The sequence below is a fragment of the Macaca fascicularis genome, chromosome 14, assembly GCF_037993035.2.
Source record: "Macaca fascicularis isolate 582-1 chromosome 14, T2T-MFA8v1.1".
Classification (NCBI taxonomy): Eukaryota; Metazoa; Chordata; class Mammalia; order Primates; family Cercopithecidae; genus Macaca; species Macaca fascicularis.
The window spans coordinates 50,082,306-50,104,709 of NC_088388.1; the positions used below are offsets into that span (position 1 = coordinate 50,082,306).

At 43.1% G+C, this 22,404-nt stretch overlaps 1 protein-coding gene across 1 annotated transcript in view; it reads right to left on the reverse strand.

Annotated features, from left to right (window-relative positions):
- Positions 1–2,141: 2,141 nt before the first annotated feature.
- The window catches only part of LOC135967051 (uncharacterized), an 81,140-nt gene continuing 60,877 nt past the window's right edge, over positions 2,142–22,404 (reverse strand). The window contains exons 4-5 of the mRNA XM_065528469.1: positions 3,057–3,182; positions 2,142–2,339 (exon numbers count right to left, since the gene is read on the reverse strand). Coding sequence (XP_065384541.1) covers positions 2,161–2,339; positions 3,057–3,182 — 305 coding nt within the window. The 3' untranslated portion in view covers positions 2,142–2,160. The remainder of the gene's footprint in view (positions 2,340–3,056; positions 3,183–22,404) is intronic.

Below are 22,404 nucleotides of genomic sequence, written 5' to 3' on the forward strand. Positions count from 1 at the left end.
AGCCTTTATTGCTGGCACTGCTCAACTGCTACTTTCACCTGCCCATCTCCCCTGTGGCCTGTGAGCAACTCCAGCAGAGATGGATCTTGTCCACGTGTGTATCCTGGCAGCTAATCGATGCCTGGCACAGAAACACTCTTAATAAATGCCTGTCCAAATGAACGGACATAATTTAGTGCCACTATGGATAGCCTCAATGTGCCATAATTAAAATACACTTGGATTCTGGAGTCAAACCCTGAGCTCTGTCACCTCCACCTTATTGTTCCCTTCTCTGAGCCTCAGTTTTCTTATTCTTCAGCTTAAGCTGATAATATTTCTGAGTATGTCTTATATGAAAATGCTTTCTTTGGTGTGTGTTCACCTTTCTTTAATGGGATAAACATGGAGCATTTATTTATTACTTTTATGATTATCCTCCTAAGAAAAAGACAAGGCCCTGCTCTGAGGAGTGAAGACACAATCCAGCAGGCAGGAGGGATGGCTAAGTTCAGTCTTGAGAATTGCCCCTCATGGACACCCCAGGGTGCCCATCTCCAGGTTACCACCAGGTAATATGGCCTTTCAGGTCATTACAAAGATGCATTTGATAATATGAAAGAGTGAAAACATTCTATTCATCAAGTTTGCTTTCTTGACATGTAACATTTAAATATTTAGATGTATAGTGCTTGAGTCTCTAATTAGCTTGGGCTGCGTTTTAGTAAGTTTTGGCTGCCACAACAAAATATCATAGATGGAGTAATTTATAAACAATACAAATTTATTCCTCATGGTTCTGGAGGCTATGAAGTTTAAGATCAAGGTGCTGGCTAATTTGGTTTTTGGCGAGAGCTCTCCTTGCTGTGGCCACACTTTTGCAGTGTCCTCACATGGCAGGGGGCAAGAGGGGAGTCTCTTTTTACAAGGATGCTAATCCCAACACGAGGGATGCATCCTCATAACCTAATTACCTCCCAAAAGCCCTGCTTCCAAATACCATCACATTAGGGATTAAGGAATAAACATACGACTTCTGGGGAACACAGCTTAGTCTGCAGCAGCCTGCCTTGGTATCCTTGCTCTAGGTGCCATAAACGTTAGGGATGGGCCTTGGATGATGGAAGTGCAGGGGAGTTAGCTTCCCATGGGGGGGATCCCTCGGACCAGTGAGAAAAGGGAAAGGGAAAAAGAAGGAGCCAAATGCATAAATACCCAGTTAAAAGAAAAAACTTTAGACAAATTAAACTTTACACAGTTTAATTGGGCAAAGAACGATTTGCGAATCGGCCAGCCCCCAGAACCAGAATAGGTTCAGAGCTACTCCACATGGTCGAATATTTATGGACAGAAAAAGGAAAGTGACCTAGCAAAACCAGAAGTGAGGTACAGAAACAGCTGGATTGGTTACAGCTGGGCCTTTGCCTTATTTGAACCTGCTTTGAACAGTCAGCTGCCTGCGGTTGGCTGAGACTCTGGTACTTGTTACAAGAGTAGGTTACAGTCTGTTTACACATTAAGTTAGTTTATGGTTCACTGTGTATGGAGAAACCTTTAGGCCAAACTTATAATATGTATGGAGGCAGCTGTAAGGAAACTTAGTTCAGCAACTCCTTCCCTTCTCTCCCCTTCCCTTCTCCATTACCCTTAGAGGTGGTTTCTCCTTGCAAATGATCTAGCGGAATTCCAAGTTCTGCAACTTACCTACCCAGCAAGCTGCTGTATCTCAGAAAGAATCATGGGGAGGTGGTGGCCAGCTGCTGTGCATCACATTGCATCTTTTCTTGCCTCATTTCCCTTTTCAACTCATTCTCACCCTGGGCCTTACCCTCAAGGCCCTGGTTTTGCTTCTCCTAAATGTCAACACTTTAACCTTGGACTTTGCTTTCTAGAGGACTGAGAGTGAAGAAACTGCCTCTGTCACTCACTTGCTAGTTATGACTTTAAAGCAGGTTACTTGACCTCTTGTGCCTCAGTTTTCCCCTCTGTAAAACAGTGATAAATGATAATATCTCCCATAGAGAGTTTCTGTGAAGAGAAGACTAAATGAGTTATTAATATGTAAATTTACTGCCCCATAACTGTCAGGTTTTATAATTCTTCTTTCTTCAAGGATATTGTATTAGTTTGCTCAAGGCTGCCATAACAAACTACAGACTGGGTGGCTTAAACAACAGGAATTTATTTTCGCATAATTTTGGAGACTGGAAGTCCAAGGTCAAGGTGTTGACAGGGTTGGTTTCTTCTGAGGCCTCGCTCCTTGGCTTGCAGCTGGCTGTCTTCTCGCCATGTCTTCACATGGTCTTTTCTCGGTGTGTCCCCATTCCCGTTCCCTCTTTTCCTCTTCAAATTTCCTCTTCCTGTAAGGACACCAGTCAGATTGGAATAAAGCCCACCCTGAGGGCCTCCTTTTAACTTAATCACCTCTTTCAAAGCCCCGTCTTTGAATACAGTCACATTCTAAAGTACTGAGTCTTCAACATATGAGTTTTGGAGGGACACCATTATAGCCCAGGACAGACACTCGTTAAGTGCTACCTCTGTGTAGGGTGACCAACTCAACCTCAACCAGGTTTGCCTTGGAATTTCTTGGTTTTAGTACAGAAATTCCGGCATCCCAAGGAATCCCTCAGTACTGGGTAAGCCAGGAAGATTGGTCAGCCTAACCTCTTCCAGAAGCTTTACCCAAGTCTTTTGCAATATGTAAGGACTAGAGGAACTCAATATGTATCTAGAACTCCATCCTTCCCAGTGGACTTTGACAGCCATAACTTGCTTAGTCCTCACTTCAGTCTCGTTGGGTAGGTGGGGAAAGAAATAATATTCCAGTTACATAAAGGAAGAAATAGGCTCAGAAAGATTCATCTTGGCTCCCTTGGTCCTGTTTATCTTTCTCTGGGTTCTTTCATTACTAGGTGCTTCCAAGACCAAGATAACTAGGCAATCATAGTAGATGCATTAGTACATCTTTGCCCAAGGGCCTAGACAAGAGGTAAGTAACCATGATGTATCAGTGAGTGAGTCCTGAAATTTCTCTTGTGCAATTTGAATTAAACAAATTACACAGATAATCAAACCTGTACTACTTGGGTAGCGGTGATAGGTGGGCCACAGCCTGGGCCTTAGAGCAAATGCCTCTGGCTGGAAAACTGAAGAGTGGGAGGGAAGCAGGGAGAGATGCAGGCTATGTTTGAGGATCTGCTCTGAAAGGCAGGGAGGGAAGCCATTGATTAGTGAGCTTTGTTTGATCTGCTCAAGGATCAAAGGGACAAATACCATGTGGGAAGATAAAAGTTGACCTGGAAACCCTGTGTCCCAGCCTGCTGGGATCCAGTCTGCCTTAGGCCCATGGCCCAGGCTGGAAGACTCTCATAGGAACCACGGGCAAGACTGCAAGCTCACTTTTTCCTCAATCTGACCCCTGACCCCTCCCTTACCCATTGCCTTTAAGAAGAGCTTTCTCCTATCTCTTGGGCACTCTCTGGGGCAAGGGGTGCTCAAGGGTAAAAGGGAGCCCAGAGATCAAGCATTATTTCTGGCCTTTGAAGAATATGGAGAAGTCACCAGATGATATGTGATGAATGCTGTGATTAAGCTGGGCTTGGAATACTGAAGGTATACCACTGAGAAATCCCTAAACCTACCCTGTGGGGCACAGAGGAAGGCAGCCCAGCATATGTCTCAGGGAATAAATTGATAGAGGAGATGGTTTCTGGTTTTCCTTTGGGAGGAGGGAGAGGAGGAACACATATACAAAGCTAAGGAGGTGATTAACAACATAGTACAGTAAGGACCAGCCAATATTAACTGAATTTCTAATCTGTGCCAGGACCTCCATCATCTCATGGAATCCCAATGGCATTAAATGAAGCAGCCTTGGGATTCTTCCATTTCATAATGGAATGAGAGAAATGAGGCTCACAGAGGTTTGATAACTTGCCTGAGGTCGTACAATTGACATACAGCAGAGCCGGAATGTGAACACAGATCTGCCTACTTGAAAACCTGGCTTCTCACCCGTAAAGGTGTGGTTATATCCATGTTTTCGAAAGTTCCCTCTGGTTGCTGGGGGTAGACTGCAGGAGCTAGAAGTAGTGTCTGAGGAACCAGTTAGGACTGTATTGCAATAGTTTCAGATAGCTGGTATAGTTTCCTAACCCACAAGATCAGGTGTGCAAAACTGAAGCGAATTTTATATAAACTTGAACCCAAGTCCAGTGTTGACAGATACTTAATCTTAGTTCAGGGATTTCTCCATCTCTTCCTTCTCCTTGTAGTAGCATCTAAGTTCCACGTGAGGAAGGGATTATATAGCATCAAGTCATGGAATGAGGATGAATGAGAGTTACAGTTGGGGGTTGGCAAGGGCTATCATCTATTCACACTTTGACATCCAGGGCCTTCCTGGTCACTTTTTCACTAAGATCATCATGTGACCTTTTCATTATCTAGACAGGGAGATCTAGACACTACTTTTTTGAGGACTCTCCAGCTATGCTTTTTGGGGAATACAATGGGTCTGAATTAGATCCTAAACCTAGATGTCTGAAGCAACTACACCTAACCTTACTGTTCTGTTCCCTGATAGCTAACAGGAGAATTCTGGAGGTTGCCATCTTTCCAGGCAGAAGATGGGCAGGGGAGCACAGGCTCTCTGTGTCCTCAGATCCTTGAAATAAAAGGGAGAACTATTTTCTGCTTCCCACCCTTGGGCTCAGACTAGGCATGCAGGACACAGAGACCCCTCTCAGGGGTCCAAACAGGTATTCACTTGATTAATCTTCTGACTATCTGCCAATTCTACCAGCTCTTTAAACCTTATGCTTTCTGTAAGTATTCTTTCTAGTCTATTGTTCAGGCTAGGATTTTGGCTGCTGCATCCGTAATTAATTTGCTCTTTGTTTTTCTGTTATAGCTACCTTTCTCTGAGGCAATGGATGCTCAGGCTTTATGTTCTAGTTTTAATGGAGGAAAGACCATGGATGTGTAGAAATAATAATGGGAACAAAAGCACTGGAGTTAATGTTTCAAATTACTATTCTGTTATACATACAGGATATCTGAAGGTCTGGATCATGGCAGTGGCAGTAGGGGAGGCAATGAGGGAGTAGATTAGAGAGAGCTTTGAGGATCAGAATCCAAATGTTTTGGCGATTGGTAAAGTCTGGAGGATAAAGAAGAGAGATGTTTTCTGTATCTCTTTCAGGTCTTGTTTAGCTTCACATGAATTTTATCACCTTGCCTAGAATCAGCCACCATCTAACAGGTTAGGCTGTGGCTGGGCCATATCATGTAGAACTGAATCAAGGGTACCAAATTATTGTGGACTTACCCAATATCTGGCCTCCTTTTGTTATTTACTTAGGCCCCTGACTTTTTCTGGAATTACTAGACACTAAAATCTGCTGGGGAATTTCATGTAAATCAAGATGACTCAACCCAGAGTCCATTTCAAGGCTAGGATGCTAGAGGACCCCAACAATGGAGTAGGGAAGTGAAACAGATCAGCTCACATCCAAGTCCTTGCATGATCAATCCTGTAGTAGGACTGCTGCTCAGTTGGAACTCGTGACAGCCTGGAAGAGGAAAAGACAAGCATAGCAAGGAAACTGTTATGGAAAAGACCCAAATGTTAAAATGGTGGACATAGTAAAGTGTTTGTTCTACTTAGGGGAATCTAGATCCCCACATTTGGACCTCCACTGGAATCTCAGAAGAACAAGTGCCCGGGGGGCTTGTCACAGAGGCCAAGGTGGTGAATATCAGGCACATCACAGTCCCCAAGATGGGGAGAAGACTGAGATGCAGAGTAACAACCGAAATCCATTCACGGGAGCCATGTTTATCTTAAATCATTGACAGTGAGATGAGGATCATGTCAGCCTTCATACCTTTGATGATGATCCCAGGCTGCAACAGTGACACATAGAACTGGATTCAGTAACTAACTACAAATTCCATCAACCAGGGCTAGTAAAATGAAAGGCAGAAATTGGGAGGAGGGGCTTCTTTCTTGCTTATAAAACTTATTTGGTTGTGTTGAGTATGTGCAGGTATGTATGAAATCCCATAAAGCAGTCTTCTTAGGAACAAACCAGCATGCCACAAAGTAGGAGATCTTTGGAGCACTGGCCTAAATGGGCAGAGAGCTCAAGGTACTCTGCTTTGTACATGGCATGATTTGTACCACCACCACTATCACTATTTCAGAGCACTGTTGAATTTTTCCAAGCCCGGATTTCTATGTCAGTTACTTGTCTATAGGGCTTGACTAATAAAAGCTAGTTTCTGAAATCTGCTTTGGTTCTGGAATTTATTAGAGGGCTTTTTCTTCTCATTTTATTACTTGTTTTTATTGTCATTGGTATATTCTCTTTTATAGTGAAAACATTCACAGGCTGATTGAAGAGAAGATCTGAAATTATTAGGCAGCAAGCATACAAAGCCACTGCTTTATAAAGATAGTATCTTAAAGGCCTAATGTCTATAGTTTAACATAGCCTGGAGATGTTGGCTAAATCTTCCATCATGGAGCCCTCATGGGATCTGGAAGTCCTGTTTGAATTACTGATTTATCTTCCTTCAGGCCCAGTAAGTTGGTTTTCCATAGCTATAGGTTCCACAACCAACCCTGGATCGAAAACATTTGAAAAAATAATAATATAACAATAAATAATAATACACATAAAAAGACAATACAACTATTTACATAGCATTTGCATTATATTAGGTATTATAAGTAATCTAGAGGTGATTTAAAGTATATGAGAGACTGTGTGGGAGTTATATGCAAATACTATACCATTTTATATAAGGAACTTGAGTATGAACAAATTTCAGTGTCTGCAAGGGGGCCTGGAACCAATTTGCCATGGATGTCATTACACAAAGACTAATTAGGAACTTTTGCATGGATATGGCACCCTTGGCTATTTAGAAGTGCCTTTGAGGTTGGTAGAGTACATTATTAACTTTTAACAAAAACGTCTTGAGGTAGATAGGGTGTATGGTAGTATCATTTTTATTTAACATAGAACAGTGAGGTCAAAGAGGACCAATGTTGCTTGCTGCAGGCCATGTCATTAGTCTCATCCATTTGTTCATTCATTTATCTCAAATATTATTGCTTGCCTAGCCTACCATGTTCCAGGCTCTGGGCTTGGTACTTACTATGATGAAAGAAACAAGATCTAGTACTGAGCTCAGCTGCTCACAGTCCAGTGAAGGATACAGACACACAAAAGAACATTATAAACCAATTAATTTATTCAACAAATATTTATTGAGATCTTACTCGATGTCTGGTACTGGGAACATAGCAACAAGTAGGTCAAAGTCCATGCTCTCCTTTTTGGGAGACACAGATAATAAATGATTATGTAATATGTTAGGTGGTGGTAAGTCCTATGAAGAAATGTCAGGTAGGAAAGGGGACAGAGTGTGGCAGGTGTGGAACTGTGGCATTTTAGATAAGCCAGAGAAGGCCTCTCAGATAAGGTGGTGTTTGGGAGAGAATCAAGTGCAAAGATCCTGAGGCAGGAGCAGGCCTTGTGTGTTGAAGGAACAGCAGGAAAGGCAGTGGGGCTGGAGGGGAACGAATGAAGGAGGACAAAGGAGCAGATGAAGGCATAGAAGGAGAAGAGGGCCAGGTCATGGAGAGTGGAGGTCCAGCAGGCATGATAAGGACTTTAGATATTTTTCAAAAAAGATAGGAAGCCACAAAAAGATTTTGAGCAAAGAATTGACATGACTAAATGATGTTTTGACAGGGTTACCCTGTAACTGTGCTGTGAATAGACTGTGAAGGTCAGGAGCAGAAGTAGAGCAGCCAGTTTGGAGATTGTTGCAAATGGGCCAGGGGAGAGGTCATGGTGCCTGGTACCAGAGCGGTAGCCAAGGAGGCAATGAGAGATGAGATTAGGGATATTTCTGTGACACATTTACTGACGTTTGGGTATTGGCTGTGAGAAAAGGAGAGGAATACACAAAAACATGGGCACACTGAGGAAAGACGCTGCTGTTGGTCAAGTTAGGTGGGAGACAGTTTCTAAGTCTTTTAAGCTTTGGGTGCAGGAGGTTTATTGGGGTACATTCTCAGAAACAACACCTTTGAAGGAGCGAATGCAGTCCAGAGAGGAAGAAGTTGTGCTGTGATGCAGTCACAACAGAGGCTGCAGCTGATCCTACAGGAAGCTTGGGAACTGGGACAACCCTTTCTTATTGTCTCATTTAAGCAAAAGGGCCAGAAGTTTGTAGCCCCACATCAACCAGTCACTATTAACGGCACACTGCCCCAGGGATGGGGCATAACCATGGGTGAGGTGGCTTCTTTTTGCTGAGAGCGAGTGCTGGAGAGAGATTCTCCTGTGACTTCTTAGCACCCAATCCTATCAGCAGCCCCGGGGGTGAGAGCCTATGTCCTGAAAGGTGCTTGGGTGCCACACCACACACACACTGTCAACTGCAAATGCCCACTCCAGTCTAGGCAGGGAAGAGTCAGGGAGGACTTCCTGGAGGAGATGATACCTAGGCTGGTTTCAAAGCACCCCATGCTACTTTTCTTAGTTATGTGATTTTATTATGAGCAAGAAGGTGCTTAAACACTATCCTAACTCAAATACCCTAATTATGCTCATTTGTTAAATCTTCAATGAAACTGAACTCTGATGTTAATTGCCTTTTAAACTAAAGCATTTTCAGCTCCCCAAATTATAATAAATCCCTCTGATTTACAGCTAGGCCATTATATTTTTTTAAAAATGTATTGATTCAAAACATATAACTATTTTTAAAATCTATTAATTCAGAGCATACAACTGAGGCAAAATTGATATTCCAATTGTTCAAATTTCTGGCAACCAAATATTCCTCAATAAACAGAATTCTAACATGCTGATATCTTTATTAGCTCTTATTGGCAGGAAATCCCTTCCAAGAGCTAACATAAATCCTGTTTGGTACAATTTGGGACATTTCCTCTAGATTTTTCTGCAGAGGAGTTGGAGAATGGCTAGCAGCCGGATCTATGCGATAGGCTATTCCTGCACTTAAATCTTTTTATTTGGATGATTCTCATCGTTTTGAGAGAAAAATGTTAGAGTTAGACCCTGGCAACTGGCAGAATATATTATAAAATATATGCCCCATGAATGAGCAGGCATGTATATGTGTGTGGCTACGTATTTGCATCTGTAAGTATGTATAGTGCTGTGTGTATATATGCATACACGTGTATGTAGGCAAGTATGATGAGTATTAGGAGAATGTGTATATGAATATTTTTGCTTGTGTTTGTGTGAGAATCTTCATGTGTAGGGATACGTTTATAATGTATGTATGTCTGGGCAAGTGATTCAGGTGTGTGTATATATTGAGGTTTGTGCATGTGTGTGCATGAGAATAAAAACATGTGGGCATGTCAACAGTTCTTCCCAGACACATGAAGTAATCAGATCTCATGGTTCCATGGCAAGAATGTAAATGCCAAGGTCAGGTTTCTTGCCTGTATCAACTTTACTCTAGTGATCTCGTTCCAAACATTTTCCTTAGGGGCCTCTCTAGTTCCTCCTTCTCTTCCCACCAGGGGTGCAGGCCCAGAGGGTCTCAGACAGCTTCCCAGCCTTTGGAGTTGTGCTCTGATGTCTGCCCCAGGAGCCTTCACTGTGGCAGTCTTGTCATGTTGGACTCTGCTGTCACTGCCAAAGTGACAATCGATGATCAGAACTGGAGCTGCCCAGAAACCCAACTTCTGTGCGGGGCCCTTTGATCTGCCCAGGCTTGGAATGGAGCAGAGTCTGGCACAGGTGCCTTTGATGAGGCCAGGCCAATGAGGGGGCTGTAGGCTGATCCCACCCAGTCCCCACAGCCTTTGATGCCCACCTGCCCTGCAAGGATCAGGCTACAGAAGCAGGCTAGTTGGAGTAGGAGCCAGCCGCACTACACTCTGCTCCTCAGCTTCGTGGAAAATCACCATCTGGGTGTTTGGCCTGGAGATGCTTGGATCTTGGGGCTGCAGAAGCCAATTCTTAGAAATATTGTTCTTGCAACCACCCATCTATCAATTCAGCTAGTATTTATGGAAAACTTACAGAGTCAGCAGAGCTGACAAGTTATTACATACACAGCCTTTCGAGTCAGAATGCTTGGATTAAATTTGGCCACTTATTAGTTGTTCCAACTTGGGCGAGTTAAATAACTTGCATGTGCCCCTCTGTGTCTCCATTTTCTCATCTGTTATGAGGTTGTTATGAAGACCAAATTAGATAGTGCAAATAAGGCGCCTGATACCTATTAAGACTTCACAAATGTTATCTATTATTATTTCAGGGGGCCTGCATATTTGAGTGGAGAAGTCTTATCAGCTCTGAAGCCCTGACTTGGGTTCAAATCCCAGCACCAGGTCCTGGCCCAATCGTTTTCCAGTTAACTTATCTCATGGGGTTATTATGAGGAGTAAATGAGCAAATATATATAAAGTACTTAGAATAGTGTCTGGCACTGAGTAAGTGCTTCATCAAAGTTAGTTTTTAATAATGATAATGACTTGATACGAGGCCAACCTGGGCCAGAAGGTATGAAGTTCTTTGACTATCTCCGGAATAAATCTTCAATCTTTGATTTATTTATTTATTTATCTGAAAGATCAGATCTACTCCTATAATTTTGACTGCTATTCTCTGATTCCCAAATCCCAAATTCAATCATGCCACTTTCCTGCTTAAATTCCTCTAGTGGATTCCACTTTCCAGAGAATATTCCAAACCACTTAACGTAGCATTTGAGACTCTCTGCCATCTGTCCTCTGCTGATCTCCTCAGTGTTGTAACTCATAACCCTTCCTGTTCCTACCTCCCACATCCACTGCCAAGCATACTGAGAATGCAGGCTCCATGCACCTTTATGTGCTTGTGCCCTCTACCTAGAATGCCCTTTCTTCCATTGTCTGACTGTGAACTCCTTCTGTTCCTTCAAGACTCAGATCTCAGGTCCTTCCCACATAAAGCCTAAAGCCTTCTTTTTTCTTTATCTCTTTTTTTTTTAAACTATTCCCTGCCCAGTAGAGTTAGGCATTACTTCTTTTATGCTTCTGTCTTAGACCCAGGACATGCCTTGGCTTCTATGACGTGGAAGGACACTTGCTGGTCCACTTTCCTTATAGATCATGAGCTCCCAGAATGGGATCTTGAACCATCCCACTCTAAATCAACAGCATTAAGCACAGGGCTTGGCACCTAGTAAACACTCCATAATCATCTGCTGAGCAGATTAACTCAAGCTATCTCTCCCGCTTCTCAGGTCCGCTGACCTCCCGGACAGCTTCCCCTTGGAATGTCATGGCTCCTCAAGTTCAGCTGATACATGCCATTCCAATATCACTCTCCCTCATGCTGTTCCTTCTTAATTCAATGAATGCCACCATCCATCCATCCAATCTCCAGATATGGAAACTGGAGGGTCACTGGTAAAGTCCTTGCTCATAGTTATTACACACCCATCCCAAGCCATTTTGATGTCTTGGGACATCAAAAGCCCCAAGACATTTTTATTTGACCCCTTAAATGTTTCTTCTGTTTTTCCTTCTTCTCCATTTGCATCCCCATTTCCACTCTGGATGATGCCTATTGAAATCTTCTCACATTCCTCCAGGACTTGAAAAGTTTCCCATCATTTCCAGGATACCATCCAAGCTCCCTGGAGTCACTTGTATGGTCCTCCAGGATCTTACCCCGGCTTTATTCTCCACAGTTACATCTCCTCATTGCATCCAGTGCTCTTATTATGCCAAACTCATCCTTCCAGAATATGCCAACTTTTACCCGCCACTAGCTCACTGGACAGTTGTTCCCTGGACTCCTTGGAATGCTGTTCTCCCACTTCCTCCCCTAGAATATTCTTCCTCTCCCTAGAAACTCAGCAAAAATGCCACCTCTGGACACCTTTCCAGACTCTTCTTCTATATCCTCCTGCCATCTCCTGCTATGGCCACGCTGAGACCATTGTTTCCTCCTGGGTGCTCTCACAGCTCTTAATGATCAGCTGACCATGCTGTACTGTATCTACTTATTTTAAAGAATGTGTTTATCCCCTGTCTAGACTATGAGCCCTTTGAGAACAATTGTGTGAACTTAAGTTAATAATTCTGTCTGACTCTCAGGTTCTTAATCTATCAAATGGGGATAATGTTAGCCATACCTTCTTGACAGGACATTGTAAGGGTGAAATGACACAATGTGTGACAAGGGTCTGGGCTCATAAGAGGCACTCAGTAAACAAGCATATCTGTATGATCTTGCTGGCAGGAACAATACCTGTCATGAGAGAGTTCCAGAGATGAGAGCCCAGAGAGCACCCAATCGCCCCAGCTGAGTTTTCAGCAGCTTAATGGTGCTTTCAAGTAGACTTAGTGAAATGGCTCCATCAATTTCTTCAACTCTCTACAACTGAGTGACTTTGCACTTATTATCTTGCCTCTTTGTATCTCAGCTTCCTTGTTTGAAATATGGAGATAGTAATACTATACTTACCTCACAAGGAAGTTTGTTATGAGAATTTAATAAGATGCATGTAGGTATTTGTGTTAGCTATTGTTATTATTATTAATGAGTGAACATCGTGGAGCAGATGGATCTATGCTTGAATAATGCTTCATAAATAAATTATTAGCATCTTAAAGGGGCTACTTAAAGATACAGGTATTTGAAGAGATGGAAACTGAGAGATTCAAAGCCAGTGGCAGCAATGGTTGCAAGGAGTTATAAAGGTGAACCATGAAATCCCAATTCAGAATGGAGAATTCCTACCCTGTTTGCAGGCTTGAAAACAGAGGGGTGAAATATGTAGCCATCAAGTAGCTCAAACCTAGAGAAGGTTAGGAAGACTTTTTTTAGTAATGCTAAAATGATGCTACCCCCCTCCCTAATCCTGAAATTAGAGGTCAGACCTCACTTCTACTTCCTATTCTTAACCCCTCCCCTACCACAACACCCTGTGATGATCAAAGGGCCTCTGGGTGTTGGACCGTGCTCAAAAGCTCTGGCTGATGCTAGTCTTGCCTAGCCCTCACCTCACCCAGCCAGCATCATGGTTAAATTCTGGGCATGGACGTGTCAGTCTGCATGGATCACATTAACAGCTATAAGGCTAAGACCTGGGGTAAGTGGGGGGAGTTAGTTGGCCTTTTTCAATCTCTGTTTCCTTGCCTGTAAAATAGAGATATTATAAGGATCAACCTCATAAGGTTGCTATGAGGATTACATTATATAATGCATATAAAGATCACTGTTTGATATATAATAACCTTTCAATAAATGCTAGCTCTTTTGATTAGTTGCCTGCCAGCTACCACACACTTTCTCCTGGAACCAACGAAAAACCTGCTGGTTCATATGTCAAAATACTTTTCCCCACTTCCTGTTAAGTGGGCCATAGTGTATCCTGAAGGCTATATCACTTCCAGCACCTCAATAGACCATGTCTCAAAGAAGAACAATGCCCAGGATCCACTTTCTGGCACTCAAGAGTTCCCAACACAGTCCTCACCTCCAGCTGTATCTTCAGTGACCTTCATTGCCACACCTGACGCCTCATCCCAACTGGGCTTTTCCCAGTGATCCTAGCCAGCCCTGCCCTTTCTTGTCCCTGGGCTCTCCTCACCTCACTTCGCTTTTCTCAAATTCCACCTCTTCTATGAAGCCCCTGTTGATTTTTCTTTTTCACTTTCTTTCTTTTCTTTCTTTCTTTTTTTTTTTTTTTTTTGACAGAGACTCGCTCTGTCACCCAGGCTGGAGGGCAATGGTGCGACCTTGGCTCACTGCAACCTCCACCTCCCAGTTCAAGCAATTCTCCTGCCTCAGCCTCCCAACTAGCTGGCACTACAGGCACCCACCACTACGCCCAGCTAATTTTTGTATTTTTAGTGGAGACGGGGTTTCACCATGTTGGGCAGGCTGGTCTTAAACTCCTGACCTCAGATGATCCACCCACCTCAGCCTCCCAGAGTGCTGGGATTACAGGTGTGAGTCACCATGCCTGGCCCCCCTGTTGATTTTTCTAATGAGGGGGAACCATTCTTTCCTTGGTCTCTTCCCACTTCACCTTTCAAAGTGTATCTCATTCCTACTTCTTACCCTGGCCATCCACACTTACTGAATGCAAGCTTCCTCTGGGAAAAGATTTCAGTTTACTCATTGCTGTGTCCCTGACATAGGTTCTAGCACACAGTAGGTTTTGACATATGACATATTCCTTTTCATTATATACCCATCAAAGAGAATTTATGAGCTGCCCACTTCCCCCAAATATCTCTGCTTTGGGAAAGATAAAGCTGTAGGGGATAGCAACAGCCACCTAGCTAATGTGGTACCTGGATGTCTGGTCTCTCCCCAAGCAGAGCCTGAGAGAAGAACTTAGTTACAAGGAGATAATCCCAGTAAGCAGAGATTGGGGAGGAAAAGTCAATATAAAGGTGTATTATTGAGGTTGCTGCTTTGGGCCTCAGGGGCTATATTCTGCTGCAGGCTTCTGAGTGGTGTCTAGACCACATCCCAGGATGACTCATCTGAGGGACAGGAAGCTGGATGATTTACCTCTCAGTTCCCATAACCCCTCAGTTTAGGTTTGCTCACTTGAGGTCAATAGTTCATCTGCGTTTCCAGGCTCTGCATATGTAAAGACCAAGTGGCTTCTCACGGAGCAGATGAGGGCCCTAGATCCTCATGAAAGTGAATAGATGTGCAGCCTATAGTTGAGGTGGGGTCTGGTCAGTGTGAGGTAAGTCTGAGCTTGCATGGTGGTATTCGCTGAAGCTGTCCCTAAACTCAGAGGTGAGCTCAGAGGAGGTGATGTGGAGCCCTGTCTTAGGTCAAGGTTCCTGGAAACAGACTGTAGGTGATATTGGACAGCGTTGTGAAGAATAACTCAGAGGATAAGGGAAGCAGAGTTGGACAGAGGCAGAAATTAAATGGTAATGCACTTGCAACAGGGGATCTGCCAATTCCAGAAGGATCCCTGGAGCTGGGACGGTCTTTCAGAGATGTTCCAAGTCAAGACAGGGTACCTTCACTTTGGTACCCTCACACCAACCAGTCATTGAATGTGTCTTGCTGTAGGGAGGGGCCATAAATTAGATTTTCCCTTCTACAAAAGGCAATTCCAAGGAAAGAAGCTCAGCAGAAGCCATCAGCATGTGACACTCTCAGCAGCTGGAGAAATAAGAGCTTTAGTCATGAAGCAGGGACCCAGTTGGTGCCCACACAATCCACTGCAGACACCAAAGGCATCTCCAGACTCAATACAAGAGGCTTGGTTGAATAAACTCATTGGGGATTTTTAAATAACTGTGATCATCTCTCTTCTTCTACCCATTTTAGATTTTCCTCACCTTTGGTAAACACTTCAGGTTGTTTGTCCTGAGTGATCTAGACTGAGTGATTTTGGTGATCTAGACTTTCATCTCAGAGGAGTCTGAGTCTTAGTGGTCTTGCTCTGGTTAGGCCTTGAATGCTGCCATTGTTGATTCACGATTTCCACTAGTTGTAGAAGAACCAAAAGACTCCCTTTGAACTTTCTGAGTTCTGGTCACATTCCTCTTTGCCCTCACTTTATAGCAGTAACCTAAGTGCCTCCAGCAGGTCCCATTCCTTTACTTCCTGCTCTACCTGATGAGGAGCCCAAAGTGAGCTGGTAGGAATCATAGTTTCAACTTTAGTGGAATACTTATTGTGTCCCCTGGTGAAAATGCTCTTTCCCTGGGAAACAGAGCTATTAATCCAGTAGAAATTAAGGTTAGGGGGATGGGAAACACAAATACTGCAGGTGGGTCATGAGAGTGAGAGAGGATAATTCTACTTTCACATTTGGTTCCTGGACTACAGGAACCAATAGTGGGCTCAGTCATGGCCCTAAAAGATATCAAGTTTTCATCTCTGGAATCAGAAAATGTAATCTTATATGGAAAAAGTGTCTTTGTAGATGTAGATTAAGTTAAGGATTTTGAGATGGAGAGATTACCCTGGATTATCTGAATGGATTCTAAATGTAATCAAAGCATCCTTAGAGAGGCAGAGATGCAGACAGAAGAGAAGGCAATGAGAAGCTCGTGGCAAATGTTGGAAAGATATGGCCACAAACCAAGAAAAGGTGGCAGGAACCAGGAAGATGAGAGAGGCAGGAAATGGATTTGCTTCTAGAGCTTCTGAGAGAGGCATGGTCTTGCCAACACCTTGACTTTGACTCAGTGATACTGATTTCAGACTCCTGGCCTCCAGAACTGTGAGAGAATAAATTTCTAAGTCACCAAGTTTATGGCAAGTTTTTACAGCAGCTGCGGGAAACTAATACAGAAACACAGCATAATATATTGCTGTTTGATTTATGCTGATACCACATACTAGAAAACAACAACCTTGCCCTTCAGGGTTTTACTCCAAACTGGTGCCTAGCTGAGTGTTTAAGGAAGGGCTCTTCCACTATTCCAGTAGACCTGTATTCACTGATTCATCACCAATATTTGCGAGAAAATACATCTTTATAGACATTTTGGCAACAACATTTCTGAGCCCACCAGATCTGAGGCTATGAGGACTAATATGAATTTATATAAGACGCCTCTCCCCCGAGGTTCAGAATGACCTTGCTAGGCTACAGGTAGACAAAAGGCAAATGAGACCTTGGGCCAGAATCTATCTTCTACTTGGTTCACTTTCTCTGTAGAATGCTCAGATCAAGTGGGTTTCTGATTTTTTAGCTATAGAAAGATGCCTGATGATAGCTGTTTCAGTTTTAGAAGTTTACACTTTGCATATGTTCTATTTTAAACTCAGATACCATGCTGAATTAAGAAGTAAAACATCTGAACCTCAGCAAGACCCTTTGTTTTCGCTTTTCCTTTCTTCCCTGCCACCCATCCCCCCCACCTCCCCACCATGTGGAGGCATCTTTATAGCTTAAACCTTCCTCTGCAAAGCAAAATGAGTCCACTTATTCTACCAGCCGACAAAGCCTGGGCCTGCCTTCCTCTGTAGCACAGAGTGCATGTCCTCCTTGGCAAGGAGAGAAAGAAAGGATATTGAATACTTTTATTCCCTGACTGTTTGATAAAAAAGCATGTTTGTTTTTGTTCATAGATTTAAAGCCCAAAATGGGCCAGTACTGTAAATAAAACATGCAATCTCATTTGAAAAATTTATTATAAGGAATTTTGTTTATGATTTCATGTTCTCCAGTAATAATTAATTGGAGGTCTTCTGTGGTCCCCGCAGACCAACAATCATTCAGACGGTACAGAAAGGCGAGGATCCAACACAGCCTCTCTCCTGTCTCTAATCCATGGCCAAAGGAACCATCTCTGGTTTTGCTACCACTTTAGCCTATATCAAGGAAGTTAAATCCATAATATGACTTGCCTATTACAGTTTTTGGGGCATGTTCACTGTCTGTGTGTGACGCTGATGTCAGAACACCCTCTTAGGAATCCCTCAGGTCAGGAAACTCTACCTTTAAACTGTACTGAGAGTTTGAATTATGGCTCACCTGACTTCTCAAGTGCTGAGAATGGAAGGTTGTTGAAACAGTTTGATCTAACAAAGGAAACACTCTTATATACACACATCCCTACCCACACAAATACAGCTGCCTCTCAAACAGTGAAGGAGTTGGGAGTGCTGACCCCCATACAGTCAAAAAATCTGTGTATAACTTTTGATGCCCCAGAACCTTAATACTAATAATCTACTGTTGACTGGAAGCCTTACTGATAAGATAAATAGTTGATTAAGACGTATTTTGTATGTTAAATTGTGTTCTTGCAATAAGGCAAGCTAAAGAAAGAGAAACGTCATTAAGAAGATCATAAAGAAGAGAAAATCTATTTACTATTAATTAACTGGAAGTAGGTCTTCATAAAAATCTTAATCCTTGTCATCTTCATGTTGAATAGGCTGAGGAGGAGAAGGACGAGAAGGAATTGGTCTTGCTGTCTCAGGGTGGCAGAGGTGGAAGAAAATCCACCTATGAGAGGACCTGGGCAGTTCAAACCCATGTTGTTCAAGGGTGAACTATAATGATAAAAATAGTCCCAGTCATACAAATGATAATAACTAAGGTTTATTGAGTATTTTTGATGGATTGGATAATGTACTAAGAGCTTTTCATATGAATTATCTCAGTCCTTACAACAGTTGTTTTAGTCAGTACAGGCTGGGTTGGGCTGTGTTAACAAACAATTTCAACATATGGTTTACCATGACAAGACTAATTTCTCTCTTTGTTCCCTCTTCATGGTGGATTGGTGGGGTCTGTGTTCCAAAGTTCTCAATCTGGGACTCAGGCAGCCAGTATCTGGAACATGGATGGCTTTAGTGGTAGAAGAAAGGAAAGTTCTAGAGGACCTCACATCAGCAGGTAAGTGGCACAGATGACTTCTGCTCACAACTTATTGGCCAGAAATAATCGCATGACGCTTCCTGCTCACAAAGGGATCACCCCCTCCTTAACATAGTAGGTATAATCCTACTATGTTATAAACCTTATAAGGTAGGTACTTTTAAAAACATTGCTAATAGATTTACAGATGAGGAAACTGAGGAACAGAGAGGATATGTAACTTGTCCTAAACCATGCATCTAGTAAGTGCTGGAGCCAAGATTGAGACTCAGGCAGTTTGATATTTTCCTGCCATGTGCACTCACACATGTGCATTCATATATACACACATTTAAACACATGCACTCACATGCACACTCATATCCCAGGGTACTGTGTAAGCGGCCAAATGCTGTTGGGTCAATGCATTCTGTATACGCATCCAGGAGTGAAAATAGAGTGGTGAATGTGAGCCAAAGTCCCTAGAGAGAATTGAAGGTCAAACAGGGAAACTATGTTTAGCCACTAAATCCAAAAGGAAGGATCAAGGCCAAGAAGAAAAAAACAAAAAACAAAAAAACAACTAAAAAGCAAGGGTCAAGAATAGGACAAACTGAAAGTGGAACATGGTTGGCAGCAAAGAGGAGCTGGTCAATGCTGGACACTGACCACAAAGAAGCCTTTGTGTTGCTGTAGCGTGGGTGGGCTTGGCTGAAAGGTCCAAGGAGGAAGCAGCGCATGACACATTCTCCCAAGGCTGCCTCTGCCAATCCGCATTTTCACTGGGGTGTGCATCCTTCCCAACATGCAGGAGGTGGGAAAGACCTCAAAGATGGAGGTGGAATCTTCTTTGGGAATCGGACTTGGCAGTGTTGTTACTCAAAGAGGTTCCCTGGCCCTGCCCCTTCATGTGAAACTGGCCTGACCCCTTTTCATAATGGATTTAGAAGCAGAAGCATCACTATGCCATGATTTCTTTTCTTTCTGGCTCTAATTCCTTGATCTCTTATTATTGATGCTAGTCCAATAATTTTTTGAGCTGTGTCTGGCAGGGTTTTTCCTGTCTAAGAATGATTGAAAGAATTTAATGAAGGGACTATTTACAGTGGAGTGAGCAGGGTTGAGGCAACTCACAAGAGATGATAAGCACCCTGAGGCTGGCAGCTGTGGGATCCTGCCACTACCCCTAGGTCTGAAGGGGTAAAGGACAGGTGCACTTACCAGTCCTGGGCTGAGCTATGGCTGTAGGAGAGCATTTACTGATAGGGGTGAGGGCATCAGTAAAGAAACATGGCAAGGAGGGAGCTGGAAGAGTAAGTATTCAGACTTCTCCCTTTCCACCTCTGATCTGCTGATGAAGCACCCCACTGGCTGAACTCAACCAGAAGCCAAAGGAAAAAGTAATCTGAATAATGCCTCTATAAAGCCCATCTTTTCAGAATGTAGAGCAGGGTAGAAAAGGGTGGAGAGGGGCAAAACTACCCAGGATATATGCTGTTCTTGAATCTTATGGTGCTTGGTTTCTAGTCTTGATGCTTCTGAGGAACCTTCTCCCATCAACTCACACTATTACCAGAATCTCCTGGGGTTACCCACTTCTATAACAGTAGCTGTGGTTCTTTGGCTGCTACTTTAGGGATTGTTGCTTACTCATCCATTTAGTAATTTGTTCAAAAAAAAAAATTTAGCACCAATTGTGAGCCAGGCCCTATTTTAGATTCTTGGGATCCCGCAGTCAATAGCACCAAGTGCCTGCTCTCATGGTGCTTACGTTCTGGTGAGGAAAACTGATAATAAACAAATTTACAAAGAGTGACATTAGAGAATGCCAGCTAGGAAAATGGGGCAGGACAAGAAGGCAAAGAGTAACGGAAGCTGCTATGTTAGATGGGATTATCAGGAAAGTCCTCTCTGAAGAGGTGGCATGCTGAGTCACCACATACATGCACATAGGATTGCAGTAGCATGTGGTGCATACACTGTCTCTGTCATTTGGAAATTTCAATACTTTTGGGAACAAGGTATTACATTTTTAAAAAATGAAAAGACAAAGGATAATTAACAATTCAAGACCCAGTGCGGTGGCTCATGCCTGTAATCTGAACACCAGGAGGCCGAGGTGGGTGGATCATGAGGTGAGGAGTTCGAAACTAGCCTGCCCAGCATGGTGAAGCCCCATCTCTACTAAACATAAAAAAATGAGCCAGGCATGGTGGTGCATGTTTGTAGTCCCAGCTACTCGGTAGGCTGAGGCAGGAGACTCGCTTGACCCTGGAAGGTTGCAGTGAGCCTAGATCATGCCACTGGACTCCAGCCTGGGCAACAGAGCAAGACTACGTCTCAAAAAAAAAAAAAATCAATTTAAAGGGGATTTTCCAAAGTTGAGAGAATGACTCAGGCATTCTTTAAGAACTTAGAGCTCAAAGGAGAAGTAATTACCTTAGACAGATCAGGGAAAGCTTCCTGGAGGAGACAGTGCTTTGTAGTTCAGTGATGGATAAGGTCATTGACGAGACAGAAAGGAGTAGGATAGTTTGGATGTTTGTCCCCTCCAAATCTCATGTTGAAATGTGATCCCCAGTGTTGGAGGTGGAACCTAGTGGGAGGTGTTTTGATCATGGGGACAAATCCCTCATAAATAATGTATTACCCTGCTTGTGGTAATGCGAGTGTTCTCACTCTATTAGTTACCTTGAGATCTGATTGTTTAAAAGGGCCTGGCCTCTCTTTTGCCTCCTCTCTCACTGTTTGACACATCTGCTCCCCTTTCCTTTAGTCATGAATAGAAGCTTCCTGAGGCCTCATTAGAAGCCTCAGATGCTGGTGCCATGCTTGTATAACCTGCAGAACTGTGAGCCAAATAACTTCTTTATAAATTACCCAGTCTCGGGTATTTCTCTGTAGCAATGCAAAACAGGCTAACAAAAATAGGGAGGACATTGGTGGTAGTAGGAGGAGCATGGCAGAGGGAGGCAGTTTGGTGGTTGGGAAGCCAGTGTGAGCAAAGTTGTAGAGATGACAGGGAGTTAGTGACAATGGGGGAGCACGTGGGAGAAAGTTAATGAATTTTGCAGGTTGCAGACAAGAATTCTACAGATGCTTTGAATTACTCTCCAGCCAACTGGCAGCAAAATATTCTAGGATAACAGCTGATTTGGTAGCAGGACCAGGCCTAGGTTGAAATTTTCTTGCTGCCTGAAACTTTCACGCAAGTTTCTCAACTTCCTTGAACTTCAGTTTATTGATCACTAAAGTTAGAAGAAAAACCTAATTGAGATGATATTGCCATGATTAGATGTGGAATATTTGGCACACTACTTAGCACACACTAAGCACTAAATGAATATTCTTCTTCTGCTTGGCCTAATCAATGAACATTAAAAGACAAGTTGCTTATCTGGAAAAAAAAAGAGCAATTAATTTTCAGGTAGGAAGCTGACTTTCATGGCAGTTATAAACACAGGCAATCTGCATTCAAAACTGGGTTTCTCCATTTTCCAGAGTGAACTGGGGTAAAATGGTAAGTAACCTCTTGGGGCTCCAGCCTTTTTTTAATTCATAAAATATGATGTTTGTAGTAGTTATTATAGCTTGTGAGGAGTCAATAAAACACTGAAGAGATAAGCAAGGTCCCCAGTACAGAGTATATGTAGTTGGAGTGTCTTCATTGGATTAACTGTCACTTTTCACTCAGAATCATCTCAGCAGTGCTCTGATTCCCATCTGCACAGGGAGAGAGCTTCTATGCTGAGGCTGGGAAATGGTGGTTGGGGAGAGGATGTCAGTTGTCTAGCTGTCATTCCTAAGATGTGAAAGGGAGATGTGTAGGTGTATTAGTCTGTTCTCACACTGCTGTAAAGAACTGCCTGAGACTGGGTGATTTATAAAGGAAAGAGGTTTAATCGACTTACAGTTCTGCAGTGTTGGAGAGGCCTCAGGAAACTTATAATCATGGTGGAAAGGGAAGCCAACATGTCCTTCTTCACGTGGCAGCAGGAGAGAGAAACGAGTGCCCAGCATAGGGGGAAGCCCCTTTTGAAACCATCAGATCTCATGAGAGCTAAC